General features: G+C 28.0%; 4 protein-coding genes across 6 annotated transcripts in view; 2 read left to right on the forward strand and 2 right to left on the reverse strand.

Annotated features, from left to right (window-relative positions):
• The first annotated feature begins 1255 nt into the window (after nucleotides 1-1255).
• LOC123006281 (EEF1A lysine methyltransferase 1) lies at nucleotides 1256-2256 on the forward strand. Its single transcript, XM_044400657.1, has 4 exons — nucleotides 1256-1512; nucleotides 1559-1709; nucleotides 1759-1968; nucleotides 2111-2256. The coding sequence occupies exons 1-4, from the start codon at nucleotides 1375-1377 to the stop codon at nucleotides 2233-2235; spliced, it is 624 nt and encodes a 207-aa protein (XP_044256592.1). The 5' UTR covers nucleotides 1256-1374; the 3' UTR covers nucleotides 2236-2256.
• LOC123006270 lies at nucleotides 2245-8669 on the reverse strand. 2 transcript variants are annotated; one of them, XM_044400647.1, is made up of 6 exons: nucleotides 8378-8669; nucleotides 8305-8330; nucleotides 8192-8237; nucleotides 8052-8140; nucleotides 7845-8000; nucleotides 2245-5815 (listed from the first exon to the last, which is right to left on the reverse strand). In XM_044400647.1, exons 1-6 carry the CDS (start codon nucleotides 8492-8494, stop codon nucleotides 5572-5574), a joined length of 678 nt encoding a protein of 225 aa, XP_044256582.1. In that variant the 5' UTR covers nucleotides 8495-8669; the 3' UTR covers nucleotides 2245-5571. The 2 variants fall into 2 exon arrangements, with proteins under 2 accessions (XP_044256582.1, XP_044256573.1); XM_044400638.1 differs by having other exon boundaries at nucleotides 8052-8143.
• A 335-nt stretch (nucleotides 8670-9004) lies between these two features.
• LOC123006245 (ectonucleotide pyrophosphatase/phosphodiesterase family member 5-like) lies at nucleotides 9005-14212 on the forward strand. 2 transcript variants are annotated; one of them, XM_044400579.1, is made up of 5 exons: nucleotides 9005-9564; nucleotides 9614-9766; nucleotides 9816-10179; nucleotides 10226-10474; nucleotides 10532-11764. In XM_044400579.1, exons 1-5 carry the CDS (start codon nucleotides 9079-9081, stop codon nucleotides 10702-10704), a joined length of 1425 nt encoding a protein of 474 aa, XP_044256514.1. In that variant the 5' UTR covers nucleotides 9005-9078; the 3' UTR covers nucleotides 10705-11764. The 2 variants fall into 2 exon arrangements, with proteins under 2 accessions (XP_044256514.1, XP_044256523.1); XM_044400588.1 differs by lacking the exon at nucleotides 10532-11764 and adding an exon at nucleotides 14035-14212 and having other exon boundaries at nucleotides 9006-9564.
• Nucleotides 14213-14252: 40 nt separating this feature from the next.
• The window catches only part of LOC123006239 (DDB1- and CUL4-associated factor 6-like), an 8762-nt gene continuing 6065 nt past the window's right edge, over nucleotides 14253-16949 (reverse strand). Inside the window, exons 9-10 of the mRNA XM_044400566.1 lie at nucleotides 14688-14940; nucleotides 14253-14638 (exon numbers count right to left, since the gene is read on the reverse strand). Coding sequence (XP_044256501.1) covers nucleotides 14483-14638; nucleotides 14688-14940 — 409 coding nt within the window. The 3' untranslated portion in view covers nucleotides 14253-14482. The remainder of the gene's footprint in view (nucleotides 14639-14687; nucleotides 14941-16949) is intronic.

The raw sequence follows: 16949 nt of genomic DNA on the forward strand, positions 1-16949 counted from the left end.
CTAATTTAAAATGAGAACCCATTTTTTTTTCTTCATAATTTGAATTTTATTAGTAAATTTAAATTAATTTCAGTAGAAATTATAGTTTAAAAAAATTATCAATGTTAAAAAAAATAAAATGTTTACTACCTACAGGCTATTAGGAGAGGAAACAAGGGAACTGTATTCTAAATTCTAACTATGTTTAACGTTATTTGTGTCATTTTGCAAAAAAAAATGTACTTTTACCAAATAATTATGAAAAAACATATAGAAGATCGTTGGCATTATTAAATAGACATAAAAATGACAAATGTCAAAAAATAAATGTCAAAATGTTTTGAAGATTGAGGTTAAGATTGTTTGGATTTTCGCATGGTTGCCACCTTAAAATGATCCCTTTTCAACGACTACTTTGATGCACATTAATATGTATACGAGTATAGATAGTGGTAATCCTTAGATCATAGTCTTTGTAAAAAAAAGGTTTTTTAACGAGTTACCATTTTTTTTAGGTAAATAGTTTAAGCAAAAAACGTTTGCTTTATGTTCACACGCTGTCTTTTTTTAAATTTTCCGTAATTTGATTGAATTTCACTTTCCATTCTAGAATAAACTGTGAAAAATCTTATAATAGAATCGTGATTTTTATTGTTTCATCAATTATTTTTTACAAAATTATCAAAAAGTATGAGAAAAGTGGGGTACTGCCTGTGCATCTTGTTCACTCATCCTTATTTGCCTTTTTTTAAGGCAATCACCAACCAAGGACCCCTTTGGGGTTCCTTTTTTCACTTTCGTCTCTTGTGTGCCTTTTTGTTGTTCCTTTTTAATTTTCGGTTTGCGGGGAAGCTCGCTTTCATCTAATTCTTTCTTTTCTTTATTTTTTGACTGTTTGGAAGGCTTTTTCTTTCCTTTGAAGCTTGACATACTAAGAATTTTACTAATTTTGGAAAAAATGACACAAAAAAATTTGCAAAAAATTGACGTTTCTGAGTGAAAAAAGTCAAATCAAGTGTGATGTAAAAATTTCATGAACGTGTGTCTAACCTAAATTGTTATGTTTAATAAAATGTCAAATTATTTAAGAACAATGAAATGAGGTATTGACGTTACTATTCAAGACATACGTTCATAAAATTTTCAAAGCACGCTTGACAACGTTTTTATTTCGTAGCAATACAAAATAATTATAAATAGAAAAAATTGTAATCAATTATAATTACTTAATCAAATTAACTATTTTTTAAATTTTAGTTCAAAACATGTCAAATAATTTTCCTAACCTCAGATTTTTAAAACAAATGACACATGTCAAATAATTTTCCTAACCTAACATTTTCAAAATTGTAATTTAAAAAAAAAGTTAAATAAATTACTCCTTGTTTTAAGAAAATGTCTGATGAAGAGGACGACAAACCCCAGTTATCTGCAAGCACCTTCCAGGCGCTTCAGGAGTTTTACAAAGAGCAAGAAGAAAGAGAAAAACGATTTTTGTCATCTGATGAAAATCCTACTTTAGACGAAAACTGGGTAAAAAAACTGCACTTATAGTAAAATTTTAAGTTTACAATTTTAGCAACTAAGCCAATTTTGGTACGACGACAAAACCACAGAAAACTTAGTTAATGTAGCTTTAAAAGAAGTGGGACCTGAGGGTAAAATAGCACTGGTTTCTTGTCCCACACTTTACAAAAAAATGAAAGAATGTTTAAGCGAAAAGGGGGAGGGTTGGCAAGTTTTAAGTTCGCATTTACATGTTAAAAAATCGATTTTTAGTAACGCTTTATGAATATGATCACCGTTTTAGTGTTTATGGGAAAGATTTTATTCCTTATGATTACAAGTCCCCATTAGGGGTACCACGCGAAAAAGCAAGTTGTTACGATCTTGTGATTGCTGATCCACCTTTTTTGTCCGAGGAATGTTTAACAAAAGTTGCTGCCACTCTTAAATTCCTAACTAAAGAGAAAATCATCCTGTGTACAGGTAGTTTTATAAAAAAATCTAATTCAAAGTTATTTATTTCATGGTAACTCTAGTAGCATGAACGGTATTGTGTTTCTAAAACGACCTTCACTCATATTACACGAGAAGAAAAACTTTGTAATTTAATTAATTTTAATTTTAGGCGCAGTAATGGAAAAATTCGTTGAACGTTTACTAGATTTGAAGAAAACTCCTCTAAAGCCCCAACATAGAAACAACTTGGGAAATGAATTTTACTGTTATTCCAATTTTAAGATTGAATGTTAATAAAACACGTTTCACATGGTACTATTTTATTTTTTGTGGGGTGATATGTATACATGAAGTGTGTATTTACAACAATTTAGCCATGGGGTGGAAATAAACTAATTCAAAGAATTTGATAAAACAATCAAATTCTGATTACACTTGAAGGCCTCACTAAACATGCAATTTCTTGGTCCCCCCTGATAAATATTCATTTACCAACTTTACACCCTCACCAAATCCTCTTCTTATTGCCAAACAATTTTATAAATAATTTTTTTTCAAAAACTTTAACAATATTTTATATTTAATCTTCAATTTAAGCAGCAAAACATTTATTACAACATTGGTAATTAATTTATTTAGAATTTAGTTGCTGCAGTCGCAGTGATTATGTTGCTGAAATTTAAAAAACTTTCATTTTGATTCAAACAAAATGCACAACCTGTGTGGGTGGAATTGGTTAATAAAACAACCGTTTTTATAGGCCTCTACCACATTTTCACTAATCTAACCAATAATAATTACTAGGTGAATTTTTTTATACAGTGAGTGACAAATTTTTGTCACTTTCTGTGTCCTATTATGGAAAATTGGTGTAAACTTTACAAAACTAGCAGTTTTTTGTACCAGATGCCAACAAAGAAGCTGATTCGGCCAAAAAATAAGGAAACAAAATTTTATAAAGTGTTGACATCCAATACATTTGTTTAGTACTTTTTATCACAAATAATATTTGATTTAACTCTTTAGGATGATATGATTAATATTTCTAATCACAGTGAACTAAAAATGGAATATTTAACTTTTTTGTAAATATACAGGGTGTTCCAGCTAAACCACACATAATCGGTTAGGTCCTGGTAAATGAAAATATTTTCAAAATGGCAGCACTTCCGGTTAACCGGAAGTGAGTATCAACCTCCTTATTTTAAATAGAAAGCTACATTTTTTATTGCGTTTTTGGATTAGGCAAGTGATTTTGAGACAGTTTGTCTTCCCTAGTTTCCGAAATATTTAGACTTTTTTGAATTTCACTAAATTTGCATTTTCCTCTTAAAAAATCGATAACTCTGTCGTTTTTAATTATTTTGAAATCGTATTTGGGCACATAAAAGAGTACTTAATTTCAATTAAGTTTTGTTACAAAATATTTAAAAATGTCTTTCAAAGTTTTTGATAAGAAAACGGATTTATCACCAATACAATTCTTCATACTTTTTGAAATAATAAATGATATTTAAGTAAAATAATCAAGTCTCGTTAAACTGCGACGAATTTTTAATAAAAATAAATGTACAGGGTGCTTCAGTTGAGATTGCCACCATGAAATTATTGAAAAATTTGAAAGTTATTCAAAAAACGGTTTCGACATCTTTACTGAATCACCCTGTACTCAATCTTAATTCAATTGTCATAAAATATTTCCATTATTGTTTAAATATTTTTCAGCATTACTCGATTTTTATACTTTTTGTAAAATTCTTCTAATGTACAGAATGAATCAATTAAGATGACCACCATTCTAAATTTCCTTAAAAATATAAACTGCAATAAGCAATACACATAGATATAGTTTAAAAGTCTTGAAATTTTATAAAAAAAAACCTAAAAGCTGTTCAAAAAAGGGTTTCGACATCATTACTGAATCACTCTGTGCTTAATCTTAATTCAATTCTGTCATAAAATATTTCGAAAAAAACACCAAGAAATAAGTGGAAAAGTGTAAACTTGACCGATTTTCGATACAAAACGGGTTTATTATTAATACAGAGTGATTCAAGACAACTGATAAAATCTTCACACTTTTAGTGAAAAAAACTTGAAATCGACAGAATGAATCAATTGAGATGGCTAAAATATTTATAAAAATTCTTTACACTTTTTGAAATAATAAATAATATTTAAATAAAATAATCAAGTCTCGTTAAACTGCGACGAAAAAGTCACTCCAACTGTACAGGGTGCTTCAGTTGAGATTGCCACCATTCTAGATTTGTCTTAAAAATTAAATTTTAATTAGTTTTAATATAGTGCAAAAGTCTTGAAAATTACTGAAAAATATTAAAGTTATTAGTTAGTTTAAAAGTTTTGAAATTATAAAAAACTAAATTCGTTTCAAAAAACGGTTTCCTGAATCACTCTTTACTTAATCTTAATTCAATTCTGTCATAAAAGACATAAGTGGAAAAGTGTAAATTTGACCGATTTTCGATACAAAAACGGGTTTATTATTATATACAGAGTGATTCAAGACAACTGAAAGTATTTCTAAAAACATCTTCATACTTTTTGAAACGATAAATACTATTTAATGTATCATAATTAAATCTTGTTAAACTGCGACGAATTTTTAGTAAAAAAAAACTTGAAATCGACAGAGTGAATCAGTTGAAATGCTAACATTCTACATTTGTTCAAAAATTAAATCACAATAAGTCCAACACCCAAAAACTTAGAAAAATGCAGCGTAAAAGTCTTGAAATTATTAAAAAGTCGGTTTAAAAACAAACTCACCATCTTTACTTAATCACTCTGTATTGAATTTGAATTCAATTCTGTTAAAATCAAAAGTGATATATAAAAAAAATAACAGAAAAATTGTTGTAAATTATTTTCATAATGATTATGTATCTAAAATACAGGATGATTCAGTTAATATGACCCTTTGAAAGCAATCTTTTTTAAATCATTCTGTATCGACATAACGTGAAAACTACTAGAGTATGTTAATACAGATCAAAGCAAAATTAAATTCTCTTCCATTTAATCAAGAATAAATTGGAGCATTTTATTAAAAAAATGCGTTCAGGATATTTGATTTTCTTGTTAATTTTCTCAATTATGATTCCACCAAAAGAGAGTTCGAACCTTTCTCTTTCAAATACCCAAATACAATTTCATAATTAATTACAATTAATTAAATTCATAAATTATTAAAAATTAAACTAATAATTAATTAAAAGTGAGATAAAGGCAGATATCTTTTTACTTTTTTGTTTTTGTTGGATTCCACAATGCTAAGAAGAATAAAATTTTTGTGGAGCAGTATATTTAAAAATGGGTAAGTTATCGATTTATGAAAATAAGGTTCAAATCCAATTTTAAAAAAAGTTAAAAAATGTCAAACACGGTAAAAACCCAATTTTATACTTAAAATAACAAAGTTGAGTTTAATGGGAACACCCTGTATAATTATTACATTATACACCACGCATACTTAATCGACTGTTTATTTATTTACTATAATTTGTCTTTTCTTAAATAAAATAAAAAAATGATAACCACATCACCCGTTTCAGTCATATTGCACCTATTTAATAAAAATTATTAATTTACCACAATCGTAGTTTCAAATCAGCTGAACAAATCATGACCCGTTTCACGTAGTGTTTTACTTGTAAGTCTTTCAATTTCACTGAGAAGTATTTGAGTATCAGTGTCAATTTCAGATATAGGCGGACTTGCTTGAATCGAATTCTGGACGTTATCCCATTCTAAAGAATTTGCTGAAGAGACTCTCGACCAATCTGAGTCGCTATTTAATCCCGGGGCTGTGTTTTGAGGACTTGTTTCAGAGAAGTCTTCAGGCAGCGCAGTCCTAAACAAACAAGTAAAGTAATTCCATGCCAAAACGATCACTTTTAAAACGTGTAAAAATAAGTGACACGTATTTCAACGTTTTTTATTTTTTCAATGTATGGTGAAAAACAAATTAAGTAACTCGGAGCAAAAAGAATTTTTATCTAAAAAGCAAATCAACATATTGAAATGATTTTTTTTTTGATAATAGATATAAGTAGGTACACTACGGACGTGATAATACATGTATTCTAAAAAATTTTTATTAACAAATAATTTAAAAATATATTGTTTAAACGAAAAAATAAACAATTACGCAGGTTTTTAAAATTCTCAAAAAATTTATGTAAAAACTTTCATATTTCTACTATGTCTTCACATAATTTCAAGATGGACGTTTAAAAAATGGCTGAATTTTTTTTTATTTGAGATCCCCCCTAAGATCGTCTGAAAGTAGCTTGTAAATTAAATAGAAAAATTACCAATTACCGTCACTAATAAACTGTTGTATAGAATAACTTATTAACATTTATTTTTCAAAAAATAGCAATAATAAATACAAATTACTCTCTATATTTTTTTTATTCTACTTTCTGATATTAATATAAAAATATGTAGATTTCGCGTACGTTTTATGAACTTCGTTCGACTAAAATGATCATTTAAAAAATCGCAGTCTTTCAACTTGTCGATTGGATTATATAGGGTGTGTCATCAATCCCGGACCAACGTAATATGCCATATAAGGTAAGATACCAGGAAAGAATGTAAAAAAAATCTATCTATAAAAATTTGGAAGTTATGAGAGTTTTTTGCACTTTGACTTTGTTTCTGTTGGAAAAATAATTTTCCATGTTTTTTTTTGCTACAGGCTATTAGAAGAGGAAGCTGCATCCTAAATTGTAATTCTGTCTAATGTTATTTGTGGCTTTTATTGGCAAAATTTTCGTACCTTTATTAATTAATTATAAAAAAACATACACAAGATCATCAATAGACATAAAAAATGTCAATTTTCAAAAAATAAATGTAAAAATTTTGTGACAAATTTTTTTAACATTTTTTTCATGTTACATTACATGGCATGTCACGTTGGTCCGGGAATTTTGACACACCCTGTATAGTCAAACGTAATATGTGAAATATTTACTCAACCGAAGAATTTGTTTTTTATTATTGATATTTTTTGAAAAATAAATGTTAATACATTATTGGAAATTGTGTTTTCTTTAGAACAGTTTATTAGTGACGGTAATTGATAATTTTTCTATTTAATTTCCAAGGAAACGCTACTTTGCAGCGCTTTCAAAAAAATTTTTTTTCAGCCATCTTTAAAACGTACGTCTTGAAACTTATATGAAGACATAGTAAAAATGTGAGAGTTTTTACATAAATTTTTTGAGAATTTTAAAAACCTGCGTAATTGTTTATTTTCTTATTTAAACAATATTTTTAAATTATTTGTTAACAACAAATTTTTTCTATTATCACGTCCGTAATGTACCTATTTATAACTATTATTAAAAAAACCTTTCAATATGTTGATTTGTTCTTTAGATAAAAATTCTTTTTACTCCGAGGTACTTAATTTTGTAGATACCTGTTTTTCAACATACATTAAAAAAATAAAAAACGGTGAAATCCCAAATTTACGAAAATCAGAAACAATGAGTTTTAAAAGTGATCGTCTTGGCATGGAATTACTGTGTCGTCAAAAAAAAAACGGTGTGTTACGAAAAAAATATTTGTTAGAGAATATCAAAAAACTATTAATGAATTAACATAAAAAGTGTTGTAAAAGTTGTAGCATTGTGATTGGGCCGTTTACGGTCGGCCATTATAATAATGTAAATCACCAATCACTTTAGTTCTTTGAATTCATTGAAATTTAATGCAATGATGTGATTGGTCCGTTTGAGGTCGGCCATTATTATAATGTGCGTAACCATGGAGAAACCAATCACTTTATACTTAAGTTTCATTCATAATAGCGAAATTGGTTAATTCATTAAAATAACTCCAATTTTAATTTAGTAATTTCTACCAACCAAGAACTTCCTGATGGATCATGAATCATTGAAATTGGGATCGTCTCATGTTCCCACTCCAAATCTAAAGAACTGACAGGTGTTGACGCTGCTGTCCTTGATAACAAAGCCCTAGCATCCAAACACTGCAGTTGAATATCTCGACTTGTACATGATCTAGCCAAAAATATTAATTAAAATTAAACAATTAATTAATTCATTAATTACCCAGTTGATGGAAGGCGCTGTGATTCATTCAGTCTACTATAAGCAGTTAATTGAGGATTCAATAAACCATCAACTAAATTCAAAACTGGCTTCTGAAAAATCAGAGTAGAAAAAAAAAACAAACACAAAAGTATTAAAACCTGTTTGTTGTCGTTTCTTTTATTAAATAAACGCGAAAAAAAGCTTCTGCTCCACGAAAGCGAACAATTAAGAAAAATTATTCATTGGAAACAAAACTATTAGAAAAAAATACCTTTTTATGTGTTGTGTTGTGGAACTCTAAAATAAATCTCATGATTATCATTATTTTCAAATTGTTAACTTACATCGTCCACCAAAAATGCGAATTCGACTCCATTTCTCTGCCCTTGAAGAATATTAAAGTTGCGAAGACTTTTCGAAGTATCTGATTTAGGCAAACATTTGCCGAAACAGCTACCCATTTTACCTGCAGCCCCCCATTTAGGACTGCGGAGTGTTTAACCCCCATGGGGTGGCGTTAAAGTGGTCATTAACGTAACAGTCACATTCATTTATTATTATTGCCACCGAAATACGTAATAAACAAAATTATTTTTGCTAAACTCGAAATTGTCAAATGACATTTGAGGGGTGGTTGACAACTGGCGGTACCAACACTAGTGAGTGAAAGTCCCCAGTTTTGTGCAATAAATAAACTTTTACCAGTTAAAACTCACTTTATTTAAAATAAACCATAAGAAAATATACGAATAATTGTATTTCTTTCGCTTGCATACAATACAACAATACAAAAATGTTTCATTACTACTACTGTCAAAATTACAAGAGTAAAAAGTCCCTAGTTTTGTGTCACTAATAATTAAAATAATTGATTTTGCCACTTTAAACTCGTCTTTATTGAAAATAAACAAAAAGAAAATAATAATAAAAAATATATTTCTTATAAAAAATTACTACAAAAATATTTTGATTTTGACGTCTGTCAAAATCAGCTGACTGTCACAGTCACAGTTGTCATGTGTCAAATAATAAAAACACTTCTGGAATGATTTTAAAAATATTTTTAGAATGTCTCGTGGCAAACTTTGCATATTCCCTCTCCCAAAGCCCCATTTTAATAGTCGTATCATATGACGCCTTCAGGTATGACTTTTTCGATACAAAATCTGTACCCCACATGAACAGATTGAGGAAATTGGGGACCTATTCCGACTATTTGGTTAATGTTTTCCCGACTAAAACGTTCCCAAATCATCATTCAATTGCCACGGGGTTGTATCCTGACATACATGGGGTTATCGGTAACAGTTACTTCAATAAAACAACCAATACTGTGGTTCATATTAATTATGAAATGTTTCATTTTAACGACAATGTTGTCCCGATTTGGAGGAGAAATGAGGATGCGGGTGAAGGAAGACACTCAGGGGTGATGATGTGGCCAGGGGGTTGTTACCCCTATCAAGGAAAAAAAATAACACATTGTCAAGACTATAAGCACGATTTTGACTGGTTTAAACGCATTGATATGGTAGGAAATGGTTTTTGGGACAATTGTAGTTAATTCAAACCATTTATAGGCAATTGAATGGATCAAAGACCCGAAAAAACCAGCCAATTTAGTAATGCTTTATTTCGACGAACCAGACACTGATGGTCACATTTATGGTATTAATTCGGACATAGTTAATAATTTGATCACTAAATTGGACAATATCACACTTTATTTGCATGTAAGAAACAAAAAAAAAATTTTAATCCCTCCTAAATGATTGTTTTTAGCAACAAATTGAAAAAAATAATTTAGGCGGGAAAGTAACAATTGTACATCTCAGCGACCATGGAATGTTGGATGTGAAGCCCCCGAATTTTATCAACGTAACGCAATATTTGACCCCTGACACGTACATCTACGCGGGGTCAACCCCCATTTTACAGTTCCATCCCAAAAAAGGATTCGAGTCTGAAATTTATGAAAAACTGAAAAATGCGTCGTTACTGAACCATTTCAGTGTGTTTAAAAAAGAAGAGTTTTTGCCTAGATGGCACTATGATAATCCTAGGAGTCCCCCAATTCTAGTTTTAGCTGATGTTGGGTATGGACTCGATGATTTGATCATTTCTACAAAAGAAAAAGCAGAAAACTGTAATTGAATTTTTTCTTAATTGCATCATCTGACGTTGCATTTTAGTAACAAATAACTCGACGTTTGGGGTTCACGGTTACGATTATACCGTCAGGGAAATGCGTCCGTTTTTCATGGCGCGGGGCCCCAAAATTAAAGTCAATCACAAGGTGCCCCCTTTTAACACCGTGGATTTGTTTAATTTCTTTTGTGAAGTACTGGAAATCGCCCCAACTAAAAATAACGGGTCAAATATTGGAGATATTTTTATTGGAACTGGAAAGTATTCACTCACGACTATTCTCACCATTACTGGTACGTTTTTTTTTTTTTCAATTAAAGTGCATGTGGCTTTTTATTAACACTTTTCAGCGGGGGGTATTGTCATTTCGTTGATATTAATTTCTTGTGCTGCTGTTTTGACGTTAATGATGATCAAAAGACAGCAGAGTATTACGACAACTGCTGCGTTAAATAAAAGATTTCCGCAGACTTTTCAAAGTAGTATTGAAGCACAACACTTGTTAGAACCAGAAGACGCGTAAATTATTGATTTTAAGGTGTCTCCTATCTAATTTTTATAATTAGAGTGATTTTATTGTGATGTGTCGAGGCGGGACCTTGACTGTTTTTCTGCTTACCAATTGTAGATATATTGATATTATAAAAATAAGATAGGATTTTACTTGTTTATGCTCAATAGTTATTAAGTTTATTCTCGTGTTAAACCGCCCATTGATTAAAAAAAATCAAAATTTGATTATTGTGTGATGAATGTAAAATTAGTAGTCATTACCACGAGGTTGATTTTCAGGAGAATTATTAAATAATAATAAGTACTATATATTTTGTTGGTCCAATAGGGGGTTTTTATAGTCATTTAATTTCTAGTTTAGAATTTTTATTTGTTATTAGGAAAATTTTATGAGAAAAATTTTCTGATTTTTGTTTCTAGTCATTTCCATAAAATAATATGAGGAAACGTTTATTGAATACGTAGTTGTGTAGATATAAAACGTTTTTACAATTTTAAACAAAAGACAATACACAGAATTGACGAAAAACCCTTGACACTTAACCCAAAAATTTTCAAAAACCATGAAGTCCCTTTTATTTCAAAAATTGTATATTTATGATAATATGTTTTAACAATTCACAAACATTAAAACCTTAAAGGCGCATTTTGGAAATCAAAATCTTTTTTGTTCAGCAGTTTTTTTCCTGAAAACAAAATGAAAACTTAAAAAAAAACACAATTTATATTTTTAACGTATAAAAAATATTTTTGTTGTATTTTTTAAATTTCTTATAGTCTGGATTAAAATGATTGAACAAATTTCAAGATTACTCACTTAAATTGTGTATTTATTTGTTGTATTTTTTGTCGAAATTGCGAATTTTATTCAAAAATTGTATACTCGTTTTCATATTAATGTGCATTGAAGTAGTCGTTGAAAGAGATCACTTTAAGTGTTGCCAGGACTGGTGAAATTTCACCAGATCTGGTGATTTTTATACTAATTTAATGATTTGGTAAATATTTTGTAAAAATTTTAATTTCTGATAATTTTTTAGAAACGTAACTGTAGTTCTAGCAGAAAATTAAATTAAATTTTTAAATATTTATTTTTAAATTGAGTATTCACCCAAATGTCAGTAAAATTAACATTTTTAATTTGATTTTTTAATTATTGATATAGTAAATTCAGTCAAAAATGATGCCACTATTTTTTTTTTGTATTCTTTCGAGCATTTTGCACGGTTTTTAGCCGTGCAGAATCCCAAAAATGCTCAAAAACAAGTTGAAAAATCGAGAGATAGTTTTGTTTCACTCAACAAAGTAAAAAAATCGTTAAAATGGGTCAAAAAGTACATTATTTTGTCCAATTCTGAGCGTTTTAGTATGTTTTTAGTCAGAAACAGGACTATTTTGCAAAATTTCGTTAAAAATAAACTAAAAATTTATCGAAAAACTAGTGTTATTTTTGCATTTTTAGAGTGTTTCAGCACGTTTTCAAAATACATTCAAATTTTTGCTAAAACTGACTGAGAAATTACCAAATTAGATTGAAATTGAAATGACTCATTTATTTTGAACGATATTGTCAAAACATGCTTTAACACAACAAAATTAAATCTAAATTTATGTTATTTCATTCGTTTCATTTAATTTAGCTTTTTTTTTTTTAGTGAAATTTTGTCAAAAAAATAGGACCAAAATACCAAATATGGTCGAAAATGAAGATTTTGCTAAAACAAACCAAAAAAACATCAAATTAAGTCATTATTTTTGCCTGTATCTAGTGTTTTAGCATGTTTTTCAAGTGAAAACGTAAATATCTAAATATCGGGTAACTGTAAATGATTGTCATTTTTTTACCTCAAGTTGGTGTCAAATTTAAAATTTTAATTTGGCAACCTTAACTTTCAAATTCAAACGTCAAACTTTTATATACTCCTAAAACAAATTTAGAAGGATTACAAATAATTCAGTGTTGCCAATAGATTTTTTTGTCACAAACATTAACACTTACCCGCTATTTCGCAAAACTGAATTAAAACTAACCAAAAAAAGTATAGAATTAGACTAAATAAAATAGCGCATTGCAACCACATTTTTGAGCAGATTTGCGAGATTTATGTAAAAAACGTGAATCTTCGACAGTATTAAAAATTTGGTGTAAATCTTTGGTAAATTTAATTGTTTTGAGCTGGCAACACTGATGGCAACGTTGCGAAAGTTCAAACAATCTTAACCTCAATCTTCTCTAAAAATTATTTTTACAAATAAAGTGTACCCCATGTAGCAAAAAAAATTTTTAATTGAAGGAGAAGAATAGTGTTTTTTTTTAAATTTTTTTTCTCAATCTTGTTTATTTTTTTTTTTCGTATTTTAGTAAATAAGATCTCAAATGAAATCATTTTATTGCATCTACGACCCTCATTTTTTTAAATCATTGTGCGTTAACAAAGATTGTGTTTGTGATGTTATAAACATTAAACAAGAATCAAGAAGTGAAGTAATTTCCTATCTATAACAGATATTTTGTTTCTTAAAGTAAATTTTTGTTATTTCGATTGTAGAAGGAATTCTGTCAAAAAATATACCTAATGAAACAATTGGATTTGATTTAAATCAGATTAAAAATAAGGCAGATAGGTACTGTGTCCATGGTTTTTCGTCATCCTGTTTGCGGGGTGCAATTTCTAGATAAATTATTACTTTGCAAAATAATAGTTTTACAAAATTACATTTTTTTAAAGTAAAGATGGTCCAATAAGGAAAAATGTTATTTTTGTAAACTGATCACATTTTATTTTTGATTCTCACAATTACCTTTTTTTATAAAAATAATTTGAGTACAAAACAGAATATAGGAGCCATTACTCAAAAATTTGTAAAATAGTAATGTAAAACAGATCAAATGTAGCTTGTCAGTTTTTATCCATGTAACTGGGGATTTTTTTGTAAAACCTAAGTAAACGTAAATTTAAAAATGAGTTCCTAATGAAGACAACACCCTGTATAATTAAGTCAAAATCATCGTTAGGTTAACAAATGTATCTATGATTTAGTAGTATCCTTATGAGACAAAAGTGTACTTAATTTTTCATTTGTTATTTATTTTTCATGTGACTTAAAAAAGAATTTTTGAATTTAAGTTGATGTCGTTTTAAGAGAAGGACTATTAGACTTGCATGTACTAACGAATGAACTATTTGCTTGCTATTTTTGTCACAAATAAAAAAATAATCCCTTTTTTGTTTCAATATCACACTTTTATAATAAATTCACAAAAAAAAATTACAAAAAAAGGGATTACACATGCATGTGCCATTCGTACAATATTTAATTCCCGCTTTTGATTTTATAGAAAAAGGAATCCACTAAACATAGAACCAAAGTGATCGTTTTTGCCAAGTATAAAAAAAATAACTTTCCGATTAAATGTACATACAAATGCATGTTGTAAATATATTTGGGGTGATACTAGATTTAGTTATTTTATGGAATTGTTGAACTATTACGTAAAAATACATGTTTTATTTGTATGTTATTGTTGTTTGAATTAACCCAAAATGATGAAAAAACTTCAAGGTATCAATAATTTAATCTCACCTTTGAAAATAATAATAAATACATGAAATAATCGCATTAAATCGGAACTTTAACGAAAGAAAAAAATTAAACATTTAGTTACGATAAAATAGAGAGAGAAATCCAACAATCCTGTAATTTAAAACAAGCAAGTTTGTATATACATACATCATTGATTTTTTCTACAAACGTAGTTTTTTTTATATACATACATACGTTGAAATTTAATTGTTTTCATCTTCTTCATCCTGTCTTCGGGCCCGAGCTCTACCTCCTCGACGAATTTGATTCAAACACGCCAACATTCGAATCATAAACGCTGCAGGTACTGTAATTGTATCTTTGGTTTCTTCCAACATTATTGCATTACGGTTGATTAACTACAAGAAATTTCGTTAAAAAAAACATTTTATTCAAAATAAAACCTACATCTTCGGCTATTTTCTCATTAAAACCTGGTTCTTCTAAAATCGGAGCCCACAATTTTACATCGTGGTCAATTCCACTAGTCGCAAGAAGTGGTAAAGTCGGGTGAGGTTGTAAACAATTGACCACATGCTGATCTGCTTGTAACAACATTTTCAATTTCGTCGTGTTTTTGTCCCAAATAAAGACGTGGCCACAATCGGAGCCCGACATTACGTAGTCGTTGCCCCAAAATGTCGCTTCTTTTATCATAGTTCTGAAAAAATTTTGTTATTTTCAATTTACAATGTTTTAACTTTGCAATCTTAGTAGGTCACACTCTTTCTGTTAAGAACTTCCAAATTGAGAATTTGAATTTTTTTTCCTGATATCATTTGAGTTTAATGTTTCTTGCTAAAAAGAAGTTATAAAAATAACTGACCTCTTAGAACAGTTTGTATTCTAAATTTGAACTTTCAAATTCACAGTTTACGAATTTAACGACCTTACAATTTTACTATTTTGTGAACATATTTATAAAAATTTGCAAAAATCAATGATTTAGATTATTTCTTTTTTAAATTTTTGATTATTAGGATTTTAAGAGTTTATAATCTAAAGATCATGTAATATACTCTACAGCATCTTACTGTTTTAATTAATTTTGGTACAATTTTACAATTTTAAAATTAAAAAGGTCGAAATCTTGCAACTGTAGAATTGTCCAAACTTGCAATTTTTTAAAGTTTTATTTTTAGGTCCAAAAATGCACAATTGAAACTTTACAGTCCACTTGAGTTCTCGAAACATTTTACATGCAAAATTTTAACTATTAAACTTACTGTTCGTATTTTTACAATCTTACCGATGATCGTGTGGAATAATTTAATAAGAAAGTAGAAACTTCAAAATGAAAAAAAGAATGATAATAAAAAAATGAAATATAAAATAAAACATTATTACAAATGCAAACTCTTTTTTGTTCGTTGAAAACTTCTAAATCGAGAATTTAAAATATTCTTGTTCTCTTGACGAGACTTGTTTTTTTTTTAATAATAATAATAATGTTTATTACCAAAAACAGATTATCGAAATCCATAATAAAATAAAAATCGCTAACGATGACTTCTTGGAACAGTTTACATTAAAAATTTTAACTTTCAAATTCAGTTTGGAGTTCTACGAACTTTCAATTTTACTATGTTTACAGAAAGTGAATTAAATCAAAATTAATAATTAATTAACGAATGAATGTTAACTACAGTCAAAAATTTAATTCGGCTTCTATAAACCCGATTAATCCACAAAAATTTGCAAATTTCAAAGCTTTAGATTCGATGTAATTTTCATTTTACAATTTTGAATTTTGCATCCTTTTACGTTATTTCAATTTAAGAGTTTATAATCCGATGATATTGTAATCTAACATTCTACATCAGTTTTAATTAATTTTGCAATTAATAATAATTAATAATTTATAAAAAATGCACAATTTTGAAACTTGACTTCATTTAAAGTTTGTGTTTTTACAATTCTACAATCCGATGGTCGTGTGGAATACTTTAATATACTTAAAAATGAAGGAACATAAAAATAAAATAATATAAAATAAAATATGAAAAAATAGAAAAATATATTTTTTTAAATATCGTAATAAAAACGAAAACGCAAACTTTAGGTCTATAAAAATTCGCAAATTTCAAAAAAAGTTTTAGATTCGATATAATCATTTTACATCTTTGCATTCTTTCGTTTTTTTAATTTTATTATTACGATTTTTGAGCATGTTTTAATTAATTTTGTTGGAATTTTACGATTTCAGAAATTAAAAAAATTGAAATCTTGCAACTGCAGAATTTGAAATTTTCTTCTCCTCCTGATAACATGTGGCTTTTTTTATAATAACAATAATAATTTTTATTGCTAAAAAGAGACTACAAAACCCATAAGAGTATTATAATAAAATAAAAATAACTAACAATAGCATAGAGACAATGACCTCTTGGAACAGTTTACATTCAAAATTTTAACTTTGAAACTCACAGTTTAGGAATTTAATTAACAACCTTACTATTTCACTATCTCGTAAAAATATTTATAACTTTAGATCTATAAAAATTTGCATATTTCAAAGTTTTAGGTTCCTTTCTTTTTTAAACTTTAAGTTTAAGATTTTACATTTTAAGAGTTTGTAATCCAAAGATCATGTAATATACTCTAAAACATTTTACTGTTTTAATTCAATTCAAAATTACTTTGAAAAAGACGCAAAAATAATAAATTTAA

Source organism: Tribolium madens, unplaced genomic scaffold (assembly GCF_015345945.1).
Source record: "Tribolium madens isolate multiple individuals breed KSU strain unplaced genomic scaffold, Tmad_KSU_1.1 Scaffold_11;HRSCAF=98;Tcas5.2_LG3b, whole genome shotgun sequence".
In the NCBI taxonomy this organism is placed as follows: Eukaryota; Metazoa; Arthropoda; class Insecta; order Coleoptera; family Tenebrionidae; genus Tribolium; species Tribolium madens.